This window comes from Falco cherrug, chromosome 6 (genome assembly GCF_023634085.1).
Source record: "Falco cherrug isolate bFalChe1 chromosome 6, bFalChe1.pri, whole genome shotgun sequence".
Lineage (NCBI taxonomy): Eukaryota > Metazoa > Chordata > Aves > Falconiformes > Falconidae > Falco > Falco cherrug.
The window spans coordinates 39,032,838-39,058,150 of record NC_073702.1 but is presented as its reverse complement, the minus strand read 5'-3'; the positions used below and the strand labels follow the sequence as shown (position 1 = coordinate 39,058,150).

At 40.1% G+C, this 25,313-nt stretch overlaps 1 protein-coding gene across 3 annotated transcripts in view; it reads right to left on the bottom strand.

Annotated features, from left to right (window-relative positions):
* The window catches only part of RPS6KA2 (ribosomal protein S6 kinase A2), a 321,408-nt gene that overhangs the window by 95,778 nt on the left and 200,317 nt on the right, over positions 1–25,313 (bottom strand). For all 3 annotated transcript variants that reach the window (XM_055714505.1, XM_027810973.2, XM_005443111.3), the window contains 2 exons: positions 15,290–15,406; positions 11,104–11,185 (listed from right to left, as the gene is read on the bottom strand). In XM_055714505.1, coding sequence (XP_055570480.1) covers positions 11,104–11,185; positions 15,290–15,406 — 199 coding nt within the window. The remainder of the gene's footprint in view (positions 1–11,103; positions 11,186–15,289; positions 15,407–25,313) is intronic.

Genomic DNA, 25,313 nt, shown 5'->3' with positions numbered 1-25,313 from the left:
AAAAGGCAGTTCTGAGTTAGTGTTGGTGACAATTGCCCACTAAATGGTAACTATGTCACAGCACATATGAAGTCTGAAAGATGAAAGATGACACAGTGCAATTATCTGAGCAACTCAGACTTTTTTTTAATTACATTTTTTAGTTTTCTTTATTTTTATAAATATTTATAAATATTTATAAATATAATAAAATATTTTATTACATTTATTACAAAAATAATCTACCACTGCTGAGAAAATGTTAGTTAAATTACTGCATCATGGAAACCTCTCAAGTTGCATGCAGATAGAAAATGCTGTAGACAAAACAGAATGGAGAAGCTGCCATTGACGCCGATCGCTGGTCTGTGTTTGAACATCATCAAAACCTCCAAATTGGAGCAAATGCCACAGCCATGAGGAAGCTGTAACTGACATGTGTAACCCACATGAAGAGTATAAAAACACAGAGAATAATTTTGTTTCCGTTGAAACAAATCCCAGATGGTAGTCTCCCCACACTGTACCCTCTAACTTTTATGGAGAGCCAGCTGAGTGCTAGCACACCTCCAGCTGAACAGAATGCCTGGCCAGCTGTTTGGTGAAGGTTTACAATCTCATGGCAATGTTGTGAGGCAAATCATGGCCAGTGCATCTGACCCCCTGCCCTCTGCTGTCACTCTGACTTAAAACGGCATCAAGTGGCAGTGTTGACCTCTCTGTTAGCCTGTCCTCATGCTTCAAAGAAAATAACATTTTTCTGTGATGTTATAGGAACCAGTAAAAGCAGTGGGATGCAGCTCCCAGAGGATGCTTACAAATTGGTTTCCAACCAACTACAAATGCACTGCCGTCGCAGGCAGCTGAAATTGGTTAAATGGCAATTACACTGGATGCTCCAACCGGTGCAACTTATTCAGTGAACAGAATAAGCGAATGCTTTTCATATAGATAATGAATTTGTACCACAGCCAAAGATTTGCAGAGTCCATCAGGGAGGTTAAAAATCCCAGGGATATTTAGCTATAGTATTTCCAGTTTAGCTTTCCACTACAGCTACAAATTTATGCAAAGGTACAGCTGAGTCATAGCTCCAATTATTTCTAATAGTCAATGCGTTATAAAGAAGAGACATTTCCTAACAATTTCTTGGTTTGGATTCTTTACCCATTAAATTCCATAATGCACCAGATTGCACTTAAGTGAGGAGGAGTGCTAATAACATCTCCATTAACATCTGACTGTAGCTTTTCGTAAGGACATCAAGCACTGTGAAGAGGAGGCTGGCGTAATTAGGTTAACGTTACAGATACGGAGATAGAGAAGAGCAGCAGCAGTAATAGTAGCTGGTTTATGTTCATGCAGCAGGCTGGTAGCAAAAATACGAGCAGAGCCAAAGTCTTGTAACTTCCAAACTGAGGCACCAGCTCCTATACTAAACACAGCCTGCTGTGAAAGGACAGAGTACATGACATAAATTCAAAGGGGACAAAGACTAAAAGCATTTGAGCCTGTATTTGCCAAAAGAGCACATTTTATCTTCCTGTAATTCATGCAGCCTCGTGGTACCAACAACAAGTTCTTGGACGTCGGGCAGGATTAAAAGGCTCCCAGTGGTTTATTCACGTGCTACGCAGCTGACTCGATGGGTTGCCAGCAATAGCTTTTCTTTTTCAGCAGAGGGTTGCTTAAAATTAGAAGTATTAGAAGCAAAGAGAAAGCTTACATAGCTCCTTGAAGACAGTGCAAGATAAACAAGACACAAAAAATTTCAAGCCCCAAGACCAAGCCAAAAGAAAACTAGAAAAGCAGACCTTCACATGAAGATTCCCGACTGGCCTATGGGATGCCAGCTAGAAGGGCAGAAGGAAAAGGGCAGCAGGCAAGATGAAACAGTGACCAGTGTTAGGTTTTCACTGGTAAAGCCTGACTGCCCTGGGTAAGTCTTGCCCACTGATGTTCTGCTTCAGCTCTGAAGCTAAACAATGCAAAGAAGGGCCATGTTACAAATCCTTCTACCTAGGCTGGCTTTTCCTAGGAACTTTATCTGAATGGGACTCCCCACAAGAATAAGCATTCAACATCTCGACAATATGGCCACTCTGCTGTCTTTGCAGCAAGACATTTTAATCTGTTCAATTAAAAAAAAAAAACAAACCCAACACACTGAATTTTCAATAATCTGCTTGGTAGAGCAGAGGTACTGCTACTGCTTCTGCAATAACAAAGCATTCACAGAGGACCTGAGAACTGGAACATTCAGCCAGAGCAGATCACATTTTGTTTAACAGTCACCTTTGACTTAACTATTTTATAACTAAATTTTCTAACCCAGACATCCACAAAAATTAACTCTGAGGAAGGAAAGGAAATTATTCTCAGCCTACAGAAGATGGAAGGTAAACACAATAACAATCTTCAAGATGTGGAAGAAAACTGCAGAGAGGAAACTGTTCTCAGTGGAGAGGATGTGAACTAATGGCTTCAGCTGTGGCAAGGCAGATATGGGACAGATGTTACGATGCATTTTTTAATAGTAAGGATAGGGACAGTCTAAGATTGTGTTAGGCAAACATCTGTCAGGAACGATACAAAAGCATAGCTGTTCTGCCCTAGGTCAGCGGTGGTGAGCTGTGGGACTTCTTCAGGTGCTTTTCAACTGATGCTCTAGGCGCAGTGCAAGGAGCGAAGTGCACTGTGAGAATCCCACACCAGCAGGTTTACCTGGCGCTGATCCACACAGGGTCACGAGTTAGGCTTCCAAAGCAGAACCACTGAGCCTCTGTGGTTGTTCCAGGGATCAGACAGCCCTTGCTCCCAGGTACTTGGCTTAGGCAGAGCCCTGCACACAGCCAGCAGTGCCTGGCTCACTCCAGACTCATACACTCAGCTGGAGCTTCACATCAGTCTTCATAGATCTGTTCCAATTAAACTAAGCTGTGCTTTTCTCTCCTCTCTCTGTGCTTTCCAGCTATTGCTGGTGAGGGGTGTGAGGGCTGACAAAGGCCATTGCACCTCCCAGTCCACTCCTGGGAAAAGTGGGTTTTCTACAGATAAAATGGAAATGTACCACATTTATCAAACAGGATAAACATTTCAGTCATGCCTTCAGGACAACTGTCTGTGTAGTCTCTCTATTCCTAAAACTACACCAAAAGCAACTAACAGCAATCTGCTACTTGACAGCAAAAATTACCAAATGTGCTCTTTTCTGTAAAGCAACCACCAATTTGGGAATAACTGCAAATAACTGTCATTTAATATACAGTGCAATGAATATGACAAAATGAATAATGCATGTGAAAGCAGGCAGTATTGAAAGCCCTTGATCAAGTCTACTATGGGGACATTGAAGAATGAATTTGGGTCTGAAAGCTTTTTACTGATGGTACCTATAGGAGCTGCAGTTTCAAGTGTCTCCATTGCTACTTATTCACTGTGCCAAGCAGAGCAGGATCAACTGAAACTTAAAGAGGTAGAGGGTAAATTGACTGAAAATTAGAAGGCAATTTGGAAAATTGCTTTTTACTATCAAAAAAGAAATTAATATGATGGACTACTCTTCCCTGGAAAAAAAGCAGCCTTATTCCTTGACTGGCTGGAATAGCTAGGGAACACATTCAAATGCAACCTGCAAGAGCTGCTGCTTTTTTAGAAACTTACAAGAAGTCATTCTTTCCATATTTCATTGACAGAAGAGTGTGATTCAACAAACATTTAGAACAAACTTGTATAATTTGATCACAGGTGAAGCACATATCCTTTCTGCCAAAGAAATCGGCAGACTTTCCAGTGCTCTCTTCCTCTGACTTCAGATTTGAATCTCCTTTGTGCTCTCTAGGGAATCATCATATGAATACCTGAATAATGCAACAATTTCAGCTGCTGCTAATGGGGCCCATGGTGTGGGCGTGTTAACTTAGCAAAAAAGATGGAAAAAATTAAGACAGCTCTGTGCTATACCTAGTGAAAAACACAAACACAGGTGCACTCAATGTCTTCACAGCAAAGTCTGAAACTTTGGCTTAAACCTACGACTCCACTAACAAGCAGTGTGTGCAGCCAGCAATCTACGGAAGTAACAGTGGGTGTTGGGACCTGAGGTTGCCTCACACTTGATGTCACACCTTGGTCCCATGGCTTGAATGTCCATGAGAGGGAGGGCACTAGCTGTGGTCCTGGTTTAGTTTCATCAGGAGGGAACCTAGCTTGTGTGCTCCAAAACTGCTGTGCCCAGCAAACCAAGGCACAGCATATGGAGATGACTGGAAGAATTGCTTCAAAAGCCCAGCCCAAGCCAAAGCATCAATGCTGTTGGATGCTAGGACTCTCATCACAGTTTCTGCTACACCACTGCCTTCTCATGGAGAAAGCTGAGGTTTGCTTCTAAGTCCTGGCCTGTACTCTTTGGGAAGAATAAAACAAAGCCATCGCGTACAGCAACATACTAAGCTGCTGACTGTGTTCCAAGTGAACATACAACTATGCAGTGAGCTATATTTTGGTGTTACTGTAATAGCAGAGTTGTACTGGAACAAATGTGTGGACAGCAAAGGATGGGGCAATATTGCTGCAGTTACCTACAGTAGGTATGACAAGTGCAGAAGTGTGTACCCCTATGTCAATCAGCCTGGCTGAATGACAGGCAGAAAGATAGGGAGGCTGGACTTCATAATTCTGTCCTCCTTAGAACAACAGGAAGAACTTGGTACTATCTAGCAACCTGAGCAACAATTTTAACAAGGTGACCCAATACAGAACTCAACAGCCAAAACTTTCATGAAGAGAAAGCTGAATTTTCTTTGGCACTTAGGAAAACATCCATGAGGAATAACAGGTTTTTGTGTAAAAACAAACTAGCCAAAATGTTCCCTTGCTACAAAGCAGAGAACATTTTTAATACCAGAGTTCATTTCTTGAATGTCTAACGGTGGGAATTTTTGCCTGATAAAGAATCTTTACAATGCACTTGGCATTGTGAAGAAGCTATAATTTAATCAGGACTTCATACAATGAGAAGTCCCACATGGCTTAAATAGAGACAGATAAATCTTTAAGTGACATATGCTCGGTTTATATTTATAGACAAAAGTTTTCCCTTCTCGTGCAAACCTGAATCCAAACACTGGACAGAATCACTGAAGAGTATTAATTATCCAACCCAAAAGCTACAATCTTGCTTTTCAGAAAACGCTATGAAAATAAACTTCCAGCAGTGCTTTTTGTCATTTTTGATCTGTCAGGTATGCTGTATATTCAGGCTGGGATGCTCTATAATATTTGCTGACACACAATGAGCTAGTTGTGCACAGTTGCGCAGTTCATTTTCCTTATAATATATGAATGCATTATTCTGTACAGCCCATTAGGAACAACCTAAGCGAGCTCTCTCAAATGTACTGTACCCTTTCCTCCTTCAGAAAGCAAGCCCTAGATAAGCTGACTTTTTAGGGGAGGAGGAAAGAGGTGGTCTGACACAAGAAGCCTTGGAAAGGCACTGTAAAGCCACAGCCCGATAGTAACCTCTAAGCACTGTGAGTTGAAGGTCGTCTTGGTTTCACTTTCAAAAGTCCCAGGGGAGGAAAGTTACTTCTGCTTCCTTGGATGACAGCTACTAATTCCAGCTTGCTCCTACATCATGACGGGCAAGGTTGGCATATTCTGAAGCTCAGCACAAAGCTGGAGATCTTCTCCTTGGCTCCTGGCCCACAAAACTTGCATGCAAAGGGGCAAGGTCCAGATGGCAACCCAAAAGCATTGCCGTGTGGCTGAGCACATACTGACTAGGCTGATCTTTACATTTTAGGGCCACTTATGAAATATACACAGTAATCAAATGTTGTCATGTTTGTGCACAAATAAGTTGCTATTTCCCTCCCAGACTAAAAATTTAGTGTATGGCTTCTTGTGGATGGGGTCTATGTCTGTGTCTCAGATGGCTCTTTAAGGGCACTTCCAGGTCTAGCAATGTTTTTTTGAGCTCAGAGCCCCAACACTTGGAGAGTTACAATACTCAAGAGTAAAGAAGCTGTACATAGACAGTAATTTCCAAGGATGCAGAGCGTGTAACCTTTCCTCCAAACAGCAGGGCCTCTGCTGTGGGGTCTGGACTCAGAGGAAACTTCAAGTGTGGTCAGGACTTCCCTGGTGAATTGTTTAGAAAAGGGTAATAAGAGGCCTAGGAAGATATAAAAAAGATTGAAGAACACTTTAAGAAAAGATAATAAATCAAAATTTAAAGGGTGAACCTGGGTGAATAACAAGGCCTTTCACCAAACACAGGGGCTGAGCAAAATAGGACAAGACATCTTGAAAATTTCAGCACTGAAAAGCTAGGTTTATCTGAGTGAAGGCTCTTTCTGAGTCCTGCCTTATAAGATTATATTGCCTTCTGTTTTTTGTTTTGCTGGATTTTTGTTCTCTTCAAACCAGAGGGAAACCACTGGAGTTCAGTATCTTAGATCTAAGCACCACAATCATTGCAGGGAAACTGAGTCACATGCAGAGGAAAACTGAAGAAGCTACTTCAGTTGGTGTCCAAACAGAGAAGCCGCTACTACAATTTTATCAAGTTTAGAAGAAAATCACAGTCCAGCTGATGCCATCTAAGTTAGTTGTTCAATTTAGTGTATAATTAATATAATTGATCTAACATCCCCAAGAACACACAAGCTCTCTGTGAGTCACTAAAGCTGCTCTCACTGCTTGCTGCATCTATAACCATCACACGCACTCAGCACAACTGTAAACCCATAAAAGCCTAGGGGCTTAGACTGAGTGGATCATAAACTGCAAAGCACTTCAGAGCTTTTGACAAAACAGATTATCATTTCTAAATCCCATAAGCAGAAACAGGTAGACTTTCAGTTCTCAGGGTCAAATAGCTTCCAGTGCAAGATTTACACAGCCCATTACCAACAAGATGGGCAGATGCAAACTACTTCCCTGTGACCTGTCACATAACCTTCACTAGATCACCACTGGAACATTTACAAAGTTTATACACATTATGTCAGTGAATTATGGCTTCATGCCACTTTTGTTAAGATTGCATGGCTCCTGGAGGGATGGGTCTTTTGATTTTCAAGCTCCAGAGGTAGACCTTACATTCCAACACAGCAACCTGTTGGGGATTTATGGGCACTTCATGGGCATTTAATGAGGCTTACACTGTAAGTGATCTAAACAGCTCTTGTTCACAGAATCCTGAAGCACATCCAGTAAAGCTGATGGAGCCTAAGACACCCTGAGGGAAATACTGAGTGAATCAAAATAATCAGACTGCCCTTTCCCTCTGTCCCAGCTTTGCTGATGAATACAGGGCACACACATAAACAGAATAAACAGACTCTTTTCTTTGTTTCCTCAGTCTCACGGTGCATTCAGATCAGGCAGTGAAGACTCACTGATATGCATCTGTAAATTTTTAAACATATGGATCAACTATATTCTTTTTCAATTTTTTTATCTAAAAATCTGATTTTCAAGGAAAAAAAAGTAGAGTGTAATGAAGACATGAAAGCAACATTGTAAGATGGTATTTCATAGTATTATCTAATGACATTTTGAAAGGCAAAAGTCTCACTCTTGCAAGGTATTTAAGTGCCTAAATGTCTGAGCACCTGGACCATCCAAAAAGGGTTTATATTTTCAAATGTAGCTATTAGGGTATTGCAATTTAATAAATAGAGTTTCAAAGTTAGATGAATTAGAGTTGTATACATGCAGCCTCGAATGTGATGTATTTGCCAGCTGGCACTTAACAGATACAACATTCTCAAACATTTTGGGCAAGGTTTTCCTAAAATTAATAATCAGAATGTAACTTTTATCTAGTTTTTTCAGGAAGTTTTCTGCTTTGAAAACCAGATACCCACAAGCTCCTGCAAAAGGAAATGAGGCATGAAGGACAGAAACTTGTGTGTGATGCTCTCATTCACAACTGAGAGGAGCAGTGGCTTTCTCACTTTCAGGGATCCATGCTGTTATAGGTGCTTATTCAGATACACTCTGCATTTAATAGAAACCTTCATGAGGTAAAGATTAATTTTGTTTTCTCAAATGCTTGTGTGTACAGAATGTGCCTCCGAAAACTTCTGCAGTCTAAAACAGAAAATTTTGGATTCCAATTCTCCCTTCACAGCAGGAATGGTTCTACTGTTTAGCAGATCTTTTTCAAGCTTAAATCTATACATGCAATTGATCTACAAAGCCTCTTTTGTATCAAACAAATTTTTTGAGCTGTAAATGCTTGAATAGTGCTGCTGATGATTGCTGTACCCTTCTTATACTACTGTTTGCTGTTGGTATGTTGGAATCACACTAACAAGGCACAACTACCCCAGAAAGAGGCAGAACTTGCTGGAGGAAGCACTGTTTTATACTTCTGCTTCTTCCTAAATATTATCAGCCAGCCATGGCCAGACTCAGGCTCCTGGGATACGAAACCCTTTGGCAGGAACCCCTATTGTTGTTCTTCAGAGCAAGGTACAAAGCTAGTTTTAATCCATCACTCCTGAAGGCATTTAACTCCCTCACCACCTTACTGATCCAGGTTCTAATTCTTCAGACTAATCCAGAAAAGAAAAAAGTTTTGCTAGCCTCTCTTTTTTTCTTTCTGCTTTCTCTATTATATGTGTTTTGCAAATTTGTTTCACCAAAGAAGAAAACTGCTCTGATATTTAGGGCTGTGTGGCAATGTCAATGGCACTGACACCAGGAGCTTTGCCTTTCCTGTTTATGCTGCACTGTGCAGAGTACAGGTTAGGAACAGACATCATTCAGGGATTTGTCTCGTAGCACACCTTTTTTCAGTAAATACTGAACGCAGTGCTAACAAGTACTCAGGGCTTTGCTCCCACTACTTGACATGGCAATAAATACTTCACATTGGAGTGACTTCCTGCCTTTTTGAGTGTAGGTAGGCAGCAACAACCCAGCATTCTCACTTGAAAGATGAAATTACGCTATTAGGAATATTATCTCTGTGCCGAAAGTTACATGGAAGCTTGCTGACAATGATCCTCATTGTTGCTCGTCTCACTTGCCCTGTGCCAATAGGGTTTTTCCTTCCTTTTTGCACTTTGAGTTAAATAGCTATCAAGTTTAACTTATTTGTAGAAACCAGCATGGACAAATTAGTTCCTACTGATGTGCTAGTTATCTTGAGATTAATGGGAAATTGAGAGCTACCAGGCAGAGGGGTAAGTAACCTGAATGGGAGAAAAATGCAATCCAGTAAGACCACAAAGCAGCCTCAACTTCTGCATCTTGCAAACCATGCTTAAGGAAACAATAAGCAGCCTGCTGTAGTGGCCAAGGCAAGAGAGAAGCAGTGGTTCTGTGTTATAACAAACCCAGGAACTGCAAACACAGAGGTGTTTTTGTTCTTGACGGAAGAAAAATTTGGTGGAATACTTTGGGTAGTTTAAAATCACCATCTAAGTTTTGAGATTTCCTAAAATACTGCCATAACACAGGTTATTGGTTTTGGTTGTGGTTTGTTGTGGGGTTTTTTTCCAATGAAATATAACATTGCAGATTTAGGTATCAAATAATAAGTGACAATCATGTGTTTGGGGATGCAGGAGAAACCCGCCCCCTCTCCAAAGCTCTTTGTGCTCTACACACCTCAGATTTACACAAAAAAAAAGAGAGAACACCCAATTTTCACCTTGGGCAAAAAGTTCTGGGTTGTCAAAAGAAACAGAAGTAAGTCTCTGGTACGTGATGACATTGCGTGGTCACACAGTCCTTCCTCAGACACCATGCCTGGCAGGAGAATACCTGCCCCAGTAGGGAAGGGTCTGAGACTTGAGTTCAGCTCAGTTTGGGCACGTCCTGGTCCAGCTCTTGGTTAAGAAATCAGAGAATCACTCTATTATATGTATTATGTAAAAGGCCTGACCTTTTACTTTTTATGTCATGTGCCCATCACCATTTAAGTGGTTATTTACACCAGGCTGTCCTGCCAGAACAAACTTTTTCATCTACATTCCAAATAAAAAGATCGGCACACCAGCATCACTTCAAACTAACGTTTCTTTGAAAAGGCTTTCTTAGGGGAAAGGGCTGTGCCGATACATGGTTTGCCATTTCCCTGTTTTGATTAGTACTCAGAAGAGGTGCTGTGCCTGCCTGCCACCACCTGCTGTAACTCTACCTTGCAGTTACCGGTAGCTTCATTCTTCTCTTGGTTCCCCAAATCGAGGCACACTAAAGCAGCTTGGGTTTTTAAGCCATCAGAACTGTCTCCTCACATTAGGATAGAAATCGAGGCACTCTACTGCATTCTGTAAACCCACGCTGTCCAAGAAAGAGCAAAACAGCAGCTCTGGGCAAGATGAACTGTGTCCACCTTACCTGCAAAAAGTGTCAGGCTGCTGAGGGGAAAAAACAGAGCATACAGCTGTATCAGGGAAACAAGAAGATGACTGGATCTTCCTAACTCTGTGGAAGAACAAATGGCAAGGAAGTCAGCTGAGACTGAACTTAATTCTGTTTGCATTTCAGTCCTGTGCTTTACTAGAAGTTTCTTTTTTGTCTTAGTGTGGCTGTAGTAGCCAGTGGCCCTGTAAGAGGATGACCAGCTTTAAACACCAGCCCTGTGGTCATGAGCCACAAAGAAGCACGATCTCAACAACCTCAGAATGACTCCTCACACTTGAAAATACGCTCCGATGAATTTTCAGGCACACAGTGAGAAGCACCAGCTAGAAGGCTTTTCTGCTCAGTAGGAGCCACATTTTACTTTGGCAATATCCTTATTTAAAAATACTTCAGCAACAGAAAGATACTGACACTTTGATACAAATTAATATACGCCCAATAGAAGTGCTATAGGTGACACCAAGAAAGTGAAGAAAGCATGCAGCTGGAGAACTCCGAAGGCTTGTTTTCCTGCTCACACACTCTATAGGTTATGAGTTTTGTGTGCTCCCATACTCTATATGTAATGAGTTTTGTGTATCCTTTTCTAGAACAGTGCAGCAGAATTTTGGAGGACGGCAGAGACATATTCATGCACTCATATATACAAGACAGCAGCAATGCAAAAAATGGTAAAAAAAGTAAATAACAAAATAGCACAGAAATAGACACCGCAGCCACCGTCTCAATCCTTACCTTTCAGAGTTGCCTTCTTAAGTACCTTCATGGCATAAAGCTGACCTGCATCAGATCCTTTGATCTTCCTCACCAGAAATACCTGTAAAAAGCAGATGTCTCATGTGGGTGAGTACGGAACTTCCAGTTACAAGCCTTGCTGCATTTGATAAAGGAAATTATGGTTCAGGTATTTGATTGATAGAAACTATGGTTCAGGAAATCTAATTAAAATTATTAGCTGAAAGTACTTCGTACCTATTTCACCCGCAATTGTTTGAGCTAGCTCTGGAAATCTTCAGTGTTAAGCCTTTATTGCCTCACAAAGAAAATACAGTCAAAATTATTAATTGCCCTTATGCATTCAGTTAAAGATGGGTGAAGAGTCAGAATCAGTGCACAAACATCTTTTTGTATTCTGATCAGCTTTATGTGAAAAAAAGTTATGTCTCATTTGCCCTTAGGAATGTGCAGGGTCTTGAAATTATTGCCATCAATTAAACTAAGGAGAAAAAAACTATTTGGTGTAATTGATGCTGTAAGTAATCAACGGTGACTTGCCTAAGATGTAGCTCAAACAAAAAGTTCATTCAGCTGAAAATCTGTTTGTGCACACTTAACAAAAAGTAGGACTACATTGATTAATAAAGAGGTTATTATAGTAAAGACAGTTCTCCCTGTTACAGTCTCCTATGCTACATCTTCTGGCAGTGTAAATTTTTAATTGAAATGAAATAAAATAAAATTGTAGTTAAAATTGTATATTTTTGTTTTATTCCATGTAACTATTTCTTACTTGCCCCAAGTGCGTCTGAGCACTGGAAGGGCAGTGAACAAAGGAATCAGTAATTTAGTTTGATCTTTATAAGACCTTCAGCGTTTTAATAACTGAAAATAAAATAAATCTTTTAGCTGATTCCCAAGACTCACTTGGTCCGCTGAGGTCAGAAACACCAGACAACAGTGTCTCTTTTTTAAATTTCAGCACTTGTGTTACTGGACAGTAGCAGAAGCCAAATACAGAAAAAAAATGTAAACCCACATACACAGCATATACATCCAAATATATACATTAACAAAGGGTAGGTGAAATTATGTAACTAATGAATATCTAGTTGGATTACAAAAATCTGCAGCAATTATTTTATTCATTGCTTATTCAGGAACCACGCAGCTTTGTTAACGGTCTCTACCCATAATATAAAAAGTCAAAAAAAGAAAGGAGGAAGTCTGTTCCTGGCACATTATTTGCAACTTGAAAGACTCTTCCTCCTGAAAAAAAATATCTGTAAACAGATTATGATTTTTCTTAAACACCCTTTAATGAAAAGGTTTGTGGGGAGGGAGAACAACTTCTAACAACCAGGTAAAGAAGCTGAAAAATATATAAAAAAAAGGTAAATTGATTCTGAACACCTTAACCAAGGCTTTTACATTTGACAGCATCACAGCTACAACACTTCTACAATACAATTCGATATGTTTGGTGGAACTATCTTTCTCAAGATGTTTCCTGTGCGTATGAGATATGCACAGCTCCTCAGCCGAGCTGCCCTAACTAGCTGAGCTTGGGCACATGCTGCTTGTTCCCATCTCCTGTTGCCTAGTTTGATGAACACACAAATACCTCCGGTGCTCACAACTGTAGGAATAAATGATGAAATCTGGATGCAACAGGAACACATAAGACTTTCTGAAGTGTTTTTCATTAACATTCATGACAAATTAAGCTCAGCTGCTCCAGCATTAGCAGGAAGTAAATCCATTTAGAAGTTTGACTAAACAGAGGATTGTTGGGATATTTTTCTATGCAGCCCTTTTCTATGCTTTTCTAAAGCAAAAGATTTAATTTTTGCATTACATTGAAAAGGAGAAGAAAGTCAAAAGTAAGCTTGCCCAAACTGGATTTTCAGCTGTATTATTATTCCATACCCGTTTTACGGAATCTTTATACAAAAACCCCAAACCCTTAAGATAATGATTTTAAGCTGTACTGCACATAGGACAGCACAGCATGCTGCATCTGCAGAAATATTAGGCTGCAGTTCTAAAAATATCTTATCTGCCATGTAATCTTGCAAAGCTTGTAATACTCGTATTGCTGTAATAAGCAAAATTATCAATTTACACTACTAGTCACTAGTCAGCTGTTCCCTGTTGCATGGGATAGGGCACTTGTCTGCATTCCATCCAAAACAGATGAGTCAAGAACACTGTGTGCTGTTTCAGAGAACATCAAAATAATCATCAAACCAAAAAGGAAACAGAACAAATGAAAATGCACTGTATTGCAAAATGGTGCCATCCTTCTGATTATTCTTAAAGGTAAAGTTATATTGTTCTTGAAACCACCAAGTGGTCCTGGAGTGCTTACTTGACTGGCTACATTAGCTATGCTATACATGTTCACCAGAATAGCACAGGCATGTGGCTGAGCATGACTTTATATTTTCTAGTTTGATTGCAAACACCTCAGGTTACTAACACCTGAACTAGCAAAACTCCCTTAGCTGGAGCAATAGGTGTATCACCCAAATCCCAACCTAGAGAGCTAAACAAGTGCTGTGACTTGCAAAGTGTTGAGAACACTCGGTCTGACACCTAAAGCATCTTCTCTAATCCTGCAAAGAAATTATTTAGGCCTCAGGTGAACAACTTTAAAACTTACTGCTCTGCATCCTCAGGGACTTATGGATTTGAACCATTAGTTCAAATACCAAGGTGAAAAAAATTTAGGTAGTTGGGGACTGCATAAGAAACACAGAGCAGACTTCTCTTCCTTGCATCTTTGCTGCTCTTGAAAGTTTACTGACCTGTTTCACATAAGACATGGACAGTAATTTGTAATCAAATACAGCTCCAAACAGGTATGATGCCCACATTTACACTCTAATCGCCCAGGGAACTGGGTGGAGCATATCCCAGAAATCAGATCTTCTTTTGGGAAGTGGCAAAGGGCCTAGGCATTCTGATTATAAAACGCCTAAAGCTAGAAGGCCAACTTGGACAGTTAATGCGATACTCAAGTACAATCTAAGACAGCCAGTGAACCATTTCTAAACCCTTTACTGCCTGAATCTGAGAACAGGCCATCCTTCCTCTGTTACTTTTGCAAAAGAGATTTTCTTCTCTTGTTCTCCTTCCTGTATTAAGTCATACAGTAAATCTAATTTTGACTTGTTTGATTTTTCACATTTCTTTAAAACTCAAATACCACTACTGTGCTCTCAAGAAATTCTCTAGATCAAAACTCGTTAGTGAGCACTAACTTTCCCAATATCTCTCATCTCAGGGAACTTCTAATAGACTTCCTTATCAATATAATTCTAGAATAGATAGGAAGTTGATTAGTACTCTCAATATAGCTTTGTTCAGGCATAAAACTAAAGGCTGTGATTCATCAGGGTGTTCAACTTTTTGCTGGGTACCTCAGCAACTTTCTGTGTAAGCCAGCTCTTCAAGTTAGCCAGAATGATTCACTGTTGAACTGAAGGCTGGGAAATATTTTTTTAAAACTCCACAAAATAATATACTTTAAATGATAAGGAATTCTATGCCTGATTTAAATGAGGCTCGCTGTTCCACAGGTTTCAAAGTCTCATTTATTTAAACCATCGGAAGAGTTTAAGACTCCTCCCTTTCTCTCCATCTTTCCTATTCTCATTTCCAACTGACACATCCTGCTGAAGAACAATTGTCTTTGGGATTAAGAAAAGCCTTGGACTTCAGATAAAAACGTTGTTTCTCTACACATTAGCTTGTGATCATACAGGTAGGTTTGCTCCCCACAGGCTTTCACCACGATTGTGTTTTGCCCTCACTGGGGAGCTAACTTCTTTAAGCCTCCAAATGTTCCTGTTTCCATCCTCCAAGTAAGCACACAGTGTGCACTCACCTCCCTGGTGGGTGGGTCAGAAAGAGGGAGAGGGGGTCTAATTTTATAAACAGTGATACTCACTAATGCTCGCTTGTGCTTGTTAATTCAGATCCAGAGCCATAAACACTATTTCCTAAACAGTTTTATGTACAGGAATCCAGCTAAAAGACGAAAGTGTTATTGAAATGAAGATAGAAGGGATTTGGGCTTGCTTGTCTGCCTGTACAGTACAATTTATATATGCATAATGTTACGAGTGTAAATGAACTCGGAGAAAGGACACAACATTTTCTGTGTTGCTCTAGGTGATTAGATGGCATTAAAAATTACCTTTCCATATGAACCTTGTCCTAATACTTTCAGCAGCTCAAACTGAGAAGGATCTGCTTTTTCGAAACCTTCCTTCACATGATGACTGATGTCTATTTCCTTCACAATACCTTCTTCCTGCAAAGGAAACAACAAAAAACAAAATCCCCAAATCAGAGCTGTTATTTGTAATAAACAAAACATATTGTTTATTAAAATTTCATCTTCTGTGATGCTACAATCACGTATGAAATTTTAAAAATATAAACAAATGTTTGTCCAAATATTCCACATGCCTGCTACTGGCTGGGGAGGCTAATGTCAGGGCATCCAGGCCTGCTGCTTCTGTTTATTGAGCCTCAAGATATGACGAGGTAAACAAGCTGAAACACAAAAATACTCTGCAGAGCTTGGTGTGCCCATCACAGACCTTGCTAGCAGAGCAGCATGCACACAGATCTGTACTACAGAGGCTCTGGTACACTTTCGTCTGCATGCTTTCCCATTCTCCCTCAAAGTATAATTTAAATCCATCTTAAAAAGCTCCCTCAGTCTTAAGCAGCAATTCTTCCTATGAATAGGCAATAAAGAAATGGCACTGCTAGAAGTAGCTCTCCCTATTTACCTCAGAATGGAAAGTTACTACCTGTAACCTTCTAAACAGAAAATAAATTAATGATTTAGATGTGAAAATGGGGTGGGGTGGGGGGGGAAGAATGACACACACTTTCTTGCTTGCAGGAATTAGCTTTAAAAACTTTGGATTTTCCAGGTTCTTTTGTTAAAATATTTCCACTGTCAATGGGTGCATAATCCTTAAAGACACCGGTCGAACTAGGACTTTTATCTCATAAGCTGTGACATATGGCATTTGTTTTACATGTTTGTTTTTATGTTACTTTGGCATATTCCTCTGAAAAGAGAGTGACTGAGTCATGTGAGACCCAGAGGGACTACACAGAGTTTGCAGCAACCCAGAAAGTCATTGAGCTGAAAAGAAACCTGGAAGAAAGGACCTGCTTTTCAAGGACACAACGACAAGGAAAGATAGGTTAAGGGTTTTTTTTTTTATTTTATTTACACACCTTTTTATTTCTGTGATGTTTTTTACACCTACATTTGAGCTGGTTTTCCTATTCAAACAACTTGTTCTAACTTCTCTACAAGTAAAATGTGGATTTTGAGCACAAAATCTTCTTGTTTCATCTCCTAGATCAAAGGGAATTACTCATTTAGGAATAGGTTTGAATATTTCTGCACCCAGTAGGAATAACTGGAATCTCATAAACATTATTTTTATATGGAAATTTCTGGCAATTGTCCTTTTTATCTCAAGAAAGTATCTTGAGAAAACCTGGAAATAGAACATTTGTTTACCATTCCTAAAAATGATTGTGGAGAAAAGAGCAATAAAATCCTAAAATGAAAATGCATTTAAAAAAACATTTGGCCAAAACACATTCATTTACTCAACATTTACTAAACAAAAATAAATTTAATTCCCTTCTCCTCTAGAAAAACTGCTATCACTTTCTACCAGCTGTAATTCATCTGATGCATGGCAAGCATTACTCCGATTGCTCTCTATACTATAGCTTCATCCTTTCTCTTCCCTACCCTGCCTCCTTACACTCACATGCTTTGGAACAGGGACTATATCATCTTCTTGGTTTGGAAAGTTCCTCTACTTTGTGCACGCTACCAGAATCATGGAAAATAATCGTCATCTCACAGCAACTCATTTTTCTGATGGTAATTCCTCTAGTTTAAGGTTTGCCTGAAAGGAAATGTTTGAAACCCATAACCAGTTTTCACAGATAAATTTTCTAAGTACATAACTGCCAGGATTTCTCCTTGGTTGGTTTTTTTTTTACTTTAATTGCTGTGGGAATATCTTTTTGGTATTAAAAAATAATCTGTTTTCCAGGTGAAAGAAACAATAGTAAACTGATACAAATTCAACACACTGTATTAGCTGTTTCCTAAAGAAACCAGGAATTATCTACATGCCATTACCAAAGGCTCCACCAAGTTCTGAAGTGAGGAGCTTTCATTTTGAGGGACACGCATCTTTACATAAACTGCCTGCAGCTGAGAGACTTGCACCTCGGTTAAGACCATTATTTTCAGCTTAGCCCACCCTGCCGTACTACAGCTTAGGTGCAGTATCTGGACTGCAGGGCTCGCCCCACATCTTGTTCAGCAGTTACTCCATAAGGCTAAAAATCACTCCCCATAGTCAGGGTCCTGAATCACCTCTGCACCAGACCTCGCATGCTTGGGAGTTTGCTGCCACCGAGTGCAGGCAGTTTGGGAGGACTGGCTTCTGCAGGCCGGTCTCTGTGTGCAGACACCCCCCTGACAGCTATCATACAATGAAAACACTGCATGACATTTCCTCAGGTCAGTGCAGCTTGAGGGCACCTAGTCACCGTGTCACAATTTTGCCCATCTCTCTTTGGCACAGAAGCGCAGCTCAGCAAGGACCATCCACTGCAACCAAGTGTAGCAGGTTGTGGATGTGTTTAGGAGACAAAGCTCTGCAAAAAAGAAACTAACTCTGATTTTATGTACAGCAGGTATCTTCCTAAGATTTACTTCTCCTTTGACACCTTGATCTCAAAAACTGTGGATGACATCTACTGCAAACAGCAACCCTCTTTTTAATTCAGTTAGATTGCATTTCAGCCTGAACCATGGAGTCACTTCAGCTATATTTGCAAGTTTAAACGATGAGTGACTTTCAGTTTGTCCATTTATATTAGTCATCAGAGTCACAGGCCTACAACCTTAAGCGTATTTCTCATTGTATTATTGAATTTAATATAATCTCTTTAGATTCGTGAAATGTGTTCAGTTACAGGAATATATTGGAGGAATCAAAGTGATAACTCAGCTTGCTGGAAGAATGGTTTAAAAATTCTACTGTTCCCAGAGAATAGCATAATTAATTCATAACTTACAATAAAAGCACAACACTTTAATTACATGCGTTTTCAGTTTAAATCTGAGAAAAATATTATTTAAAAAGAATGGAACTAAACACAAGGCCTAGCAGGGTTTATCAGAGAAGCACAGAAGGGGCTTCTGGGGGTCATCTAGCCCAACGCTCCTGCCCAAAAAATATCACTGACACTTGATCAGACCAGCTGGTTTTTGTCCGCTGTGGTTCTCAGTGCCTCAAACAATGGGGCCTGAGCCACTTCCTATGGAAGACTGTTCTTTTCCGATTTGCCTAGCTCAGAAATGCCCACAGTTGCATCGAGCTGCCTACTCTGCAGGTCCTTAGGAGGAAGCAGGATATTTTTCTAGGAAGGTAGGATTTCCTGTGGTCTCCTCGCTAGAACAGGGCAGCAAAGCAGCACTGAAGGAAAGCATGCCAGACAGCTCCTTTTTTTTCACTGGTCATCACAACAGAGGTGTTACATGTGAGCTGTCCAAGAGGTAGATGGTATTTTAGCTGGTGTGACAAACCCACTTCTCACTGGAGCAAAACACCCAACTATCAGTATTTGAGACTGAAGAAGAACACAGCTCCTTAAAGGAAATACTATTTCCTTTATATGTATATATCTAAAAATATATACACATTGATGTGTTTGCACACATACACCCATTTGCCTTGCATGCATTTCTATATTCTGGTTACTTATTCTGCTGCATGAATTCTGGAATGAGTACTGTTTGCTAGCTTTACCTTACTAGGAAGAAAAAGTAAACCAACAGTTTTACAGTTCTCTTTTAATATTCTTACTTAGTTGGAATTTCCCCCTATCATTTGTGTCTTTTGAAGTCTCCTTGTATTAAATTAATATGGAATAATTAAATTATTATGGCATATTTTTTCTCAGGTACTGATGATCAGAGTAAACCACAAACTATCACAGCATAAGCATTGTGGGCAGATCTCCCAACTATTTTTGCTCTGAGTTGCATCCTAGAAAGCTCTCTAACATGGATTTTTTTTCACTGGTCCTACAAGTGCAGTGCATGTGCATAGGAATTCACATAACAACAATAAACCTGAGGCAAGATACTGGCAATACAGGCAAAGCCTGCACACTGAAGAAGCTGTTTTGATGGAAAGGATCTCACTTTAGAAAAAAAACATGAGCCAATGTCCAAAATGGTTCTGATCAATGAAGTTGATGGAGTCAAAAACGAATGTTCCACAGTTTGGTCTTGCAACAGCTGTGCACAGCAGCCCGGGCTCTTGCTCCCTGCTGACTTGTCCCGACACTGCATTAGCAGGAATGTTTGACTTGATGAAGCTTAATCTTTTGTAATCTTCTCTAAATATTTATGTTTGCACAAAAAGCATCATCCTGTGACAAAAGTGAGATGGATGTTCTTGGTGGCTTGAAGAAAGCATACGGTTGAACAGCACAGACTAGGGGAGGGATGACAATGACCAGCAATACATGATGAAAGCAGAATGGAAAGTCCTTCTCTGTGCTAATACAAGAAAGACCTATTCAGGACCTGATTCTATATTGCATTATTCACTTAAAGGCTTCCCCCAAGCCTCCCAAGTTGGCAGAAGTTCTGAACACATGAGAAACCCAGTATTTGAATGGAAAGGCCATTTTGATCTCGTTTCTTCTGGGATATAGGAGAAGAGAGCCGCTGTTCTGGCCCTGTGACTGTGGATGACACAGGCACATCTGTTTTGGTGCTCCCAGGAGGCAGCTGCTCCCTGTAGCACTGATTTCAGATCACTTCCAAGATTTCCTTGTGTAGACCCTGGAGAAAGAGAGGCACTAACACTCAGTGGCTGCTGGAGAGCAACCACAGAAAACTCGTCTAACTGCAACAATACCTCCCTACTCACTGTCACATGTCCGAGTAGGATCCAGAAGCGTAGGGGTACAGACCTGGGAATGGGGTACAAGAAGTCATGCAAAAGGGCAGGCCTTCCTGGACAGTAGTTCTTTTCTCTTCAGCCTCCTATCTTGCTGCTCCACAACCTCTCAGCAAACAGTATGGAAAGAATACCTCCTGGAAAACTGAGAGGTTTAACCCCATTTGGAGTCTTGCCTGGCTCTTCCCTAACAGGTTTCTGAAGGACCAGAGCTAAAGTCATCCTCAAATCCAGAGACCACCTTAATAGTTCCAAATATATTTCAACCACATGCAAAAACTTTCCTCAGCAAGGCTTCCTGAAATGGTCTGGAACATCTGGAGAGAGGGTCATTCCAGAACCAGCTACTTTTAGTGATGGAAAAATTTATGCAACCATATCACATGCGAAAAAGTGATGGTGCTAATGTAAGATGATTATTGTTTTGCAAAATCAGTAAAAGGGTTCTTATTTTTATTCCTTACCTGGCCATCTCCTCAGTTTCACAGGATAAAGACTGCCATGCAGGTATGGCCGGAAAAGTTAAGCTTAATTTTCAAATAAAAATCTGTGCAGTTTTGATATGCAAGTTCTCCAGTCTTTAGATTTATTGGGCTTGCATGCTTTAGGGCCTGAGGTCAATGAAGAAATTAATGAAAATGTGGCAAAAGGAAATAAGAAATAACGGTAGTTCTTTAAGAGAATTTGTTTGAGAGAATCGTCTATAGCATACGCTCAAGATACAGACTTCATTTTGTTACCAGTCTTGCCATTTGGCAGGTTACCACCTAATGTAAAGTCAAATCATGACTATTTAACTTCCAAGTATCACAGGCAACACAACATTCCAAAATAATATGGTTCATTAGGAAAGCATGTTTAAAACTCCAATATGGGAATAGTTAGGACAGGATATGTCTGATAAAGATGAGGCCAGGTTTCCACTTGTGTGTCACAGGTTCTAATCTGGCACAACCCATAGGAGAGTAATTTTTGTCAAGACATAATAGGCTATTCAAATGCTGCCTAGTGCAGGAAATGAATCGCTGGCCTGTGTTCAGTTCTTTGAGAACAAGTATCCACATTAAAAAATAAATAAAATATGTATAGGAGCATTTTTATTAGCCTCTTCCCAAGCCAGTCTCCAGCAGCTGGAGTAAAATTTGTAAAAGAAAACTTCTATTTTAAGTGGTTTGTAATCCAAGTTCTGGCTTCTGTTGTGGTCTGGAAAGATGTAAACTGAGCAATAATACCATAAATGGGTTTGGTTGTTTTGTTCTCTATTGTCAATTAACATTTGCTTTAGCAACAATGGATTGGACTTATTGAGCCCTTAGAGAAGTGTGTGGAACTCACCGTGAACTCAGTGGATATTATGCCAGGTCTGTATTTGGCTTTCAAGCATAAGGTCACCTACCTTCTCAAAACTTCATATAGAGTTAAATAATGCCCAATAATTTTTAGAGCATTTGGGATTTCTTTCCCAGACCTTTCACAAATGTAAATTGAAAGTTTTATCTTGCATATGGAATGCCACCAAGCAGGTCAAAACTTGGTGGAAAACAAAAACCTTAGAGCAATTTCTGTGGAGCGCAATACTATTGGTCCCTGTTAAATTTAGCAGACTTCTTCCACAGAGAACACCTATTACACCCTCTTTAACACTTGTCTCCAGCTCAATTTTTTTATCCTACATTTTTAGTTTCTTCTCCCTAATGCATATCATTATAGTTGAGGTTCAGCTGAAATCAAACAAACTAAACATGAAGAGAGGAATCACAGAGAGAAAGGGAGTGAATACAATTTGCTGGGTAGATTGGTGAAATCCATGAGTTGGATGTTTTGAGTATTTGGGAAACTTGGGTTCAATCTTTTGTGCTACCAAGCTTCCTATGCATCTTTGACAAATCACTTAGGGTTGGATTCAGCTAAGTAAATGCAAGTATTTATAATGTTGGAGACAATATTTTGAGCTAATTGTCTAGCCTCACTTTGCAGTCAATAGAGAGAAGCAGGCACTCCATGGTTGAAAGAGGTAAGATGAAGTCACATCCTAAAAGTGCACATTTCTCACTGCTGACTAAGAATAAAGCCTAAGAAAACTTGCTGAGATGAGTTCTGCAATTGTGTAAGATGAATTAACGTTTACTGTAAAATTTTGTAAAACACTTTATAAATAGAGTATTGTTGTGGCCAGTTTTTTTAATGGCATGACAAAAAAGATGTCAACAGATATATGTCATGGAAATTTTAATAGAACTTCTATTATAATTACATATTTTTCAAAAGAACTTAGATACTTGAAACATCTTAGGCACTTAAAAAATACTCTAAGGTGTTGGGAGTAATCCAGTTATCAGGATTTTGCAGCTCTGGTAAATTAGACATTACTTCTACTTCCTTCCCAACCTGAAAAATAGGGATAGTTGTATTTTCCTATCTCGTGGCACTACTGTGAGAATTAACACAGAAACAAATGTGGAATTATCTCATACTGCAGTAATGGATAGGCAAATAGTCTGAAATGTATCCAGTAATATCTGGTATCAGGTGGCTTACAACCAGATTCTCCTTTAGCTCAGATAGCGACATCTTAGTCTTGAAGATTGGTGCTCTTTATCTGATGATTTTAGTGTCTTTACAGACTCAGTTCTTGACTAGAACAAATATATACAACATAATGACTGCGAAGATGCATAAGGAGAACCACCTTCTTATTCAAAGTGCAGATATACATGAAGTAGAGGGAGAAGCCAATGCTTGATCTAACTTTCATGCCGGGACTCAATTCATTACCCAGGGTAACTCTAATTTTTACGTTAATTCTGGTGCAAACTGCAATAGTTTAACGTGGATTGGAGAGTAAAAAAAGCTTATAAAAAAACCTTTTGAAGCAAGGGGTTAAAAAAAGCAGAACAAAAGCAGAACCATCTGGTCACAAAAAAATACAAACAGTTGGCCAGCCTTACTCATACAGCAGCACTCTATGAATACTCAGATACATTTGTGAACTTGAACAGAAACAGTCTCGAAATGAGTCACACCATTAAAGGACAAAGAACTCTGCTATATTGCTCTAAGCTACAATAAATAAGAGCAGGACTGTTTTCATCAACATCCCACTTGGCATGGTTTACAGGTGTGCCTTTGGCCTTTACATCTCAGAAGAGCTATAAGGTCCACTACCAATCGTTTCTGGTGGTTAACAGGCAAAAGAACACTTGCTGCTCATTCACCAAGGAACAAACTGCAAGTAAGTCTGGAACCAGTGCCTAGAAGAAATTAATGTTATTCCTAGAAGGGTAAGTATTCTTGTTTCCTTAGGCTGATGCTATGCCACCACTAAACATGGTTATGAAGATACATGCAATAGTAGGGGACAGTATACATCACCACATTTTAAAAAAATACTTACCTTTATACAGAAGGCTTTGCTATTTTACCCCCTACTACAGCTCAAGCCCCGCTCCCAGGTCAGTAATGTGCCCTGTGAGGTCTGGTTGGAACTTGCAGACTCTCTGGAATGCCACCACCTCCCACCACTGCAGCCTGCTCACCAGAGCTGCCTGGCAGCTGCTGCAGTGCACCAGCCCTCATGGGGAAGTCCTAATGTGATGGCAACTCATCGTTCATGCACTTCCATGACAGGATACAGAGAGCCCCCACACCCCTGCATCCCAGCTTTCCATCTGTAAAATGCAGGTAAGGCCATCTTCCTTTTTCATGTGGTTACTGGAGTATAAGGACACCGGAAAGACCATGAAATGCTCAGGTACTGTAATACTAGGCCCAGATAAGAAGGAAGGCAGACAGAAAGGTCGATCTGTTCAGGATACTATTCAAGAAACATAAATACTACAGTTCCCTTATTGTTGTACTCAGCTGCTTCACAGATGAGGGAAAAAAAAAAAAAAAGTGCCTGACATTTTACTAGTGCATTTGAGTGTGAAATAAAAACTCCAGCTGCACTAGGAAGATAAACTGCTTAAGCAAAACATATTTGCAACCATTTCCTCACTGTTTCTCAATCCAAATAAAACACTGCTCACCATAGCAGTGTCAATGGCACCACAGCACAGTAAGCAGAAAAGACTCTAACAAAGCCTTGGTGCATTTGCATGGTGTTTTTAAAGAACTGAACCATCTTTAATATGCATGTTAAAGGAAAAATACCAGGTTTCAACTCAAAATGTGAGGTGGAGTGGACAAAAGGCTGTAATAAGAGATAATCGCATTACTGAAGCGTTAGATTAGTCAGTTTAGGAAAAACACCAGTCTGCTGTTTACAAATCACTTGCAGGATTTAGTAATTATCATTTTTTTTCCAAGAGCTAGCACATTTTGCATCCTCCTATTAATTAAATTAAGCATCAGCTAAGGGTTCAACCACCTTGTACTTCACAAACTGGCATACTGTTGCTATCAGGTTAGGAAAAAACATGTAATGAAGTTTGTTATCTCAGTGGCATTTTACAGGCAGAGTATTAATAGGGAAATGGAGTAATGTGAGATCATTATGGAATCAAGGCAAATACAAATTAGTTATATTGCTACTATTCACAGCTTGGAGCATCAGTGAAGGCACTAAAGGAGAGAGGATGATGGGGTGAAGATGACAAAAGGGAAATTCCGCAGAGAAAATACAACAAGGTTTAGCAGCATCATGGAGAGAGGAATAAGATGTGGAGGGGAGAGAGGAAAGGGGGTATCAAAAAGGACACCGGACTTACAGGACAAGCGCAACTGTGGTTTGTGCCTATGCCAACAGAGAAGTGAGACAAGACTGGGAGAAATTGTTTTGTCTTTGCAAACTGTAACAACTGTGATATCAAACAACCTGAAATGCAACTTCTGTCCCTTTTATGTAGCAGCTTAATCCCATTTAAATACCCAGCCATCTACCTGGGCTGAGGAGAGAGTGCAGGCTTGCACGTACATACTGGAGTGATCCAACTGGGAAGCTGGTAAGCAGCACTGGTAGACTCAGAACTGCTCCCAGAAAAAACGATGAGAGCACGATGGAGATGAGGCTTTGCTGCACAGCTAGCTAAGGGCTAGCTTACCATCCAGCCTGAAGTGCTACCTTATCATCCAGCCTTAAGTGCCAGCTTATCCTCCAGCCTTACCCAGCCACTCGGCTGTGCTGCCAAAACACGAATGAATGCTGTGGATGCAGGCACTGCTTACTTATATAGACTCCAGGTT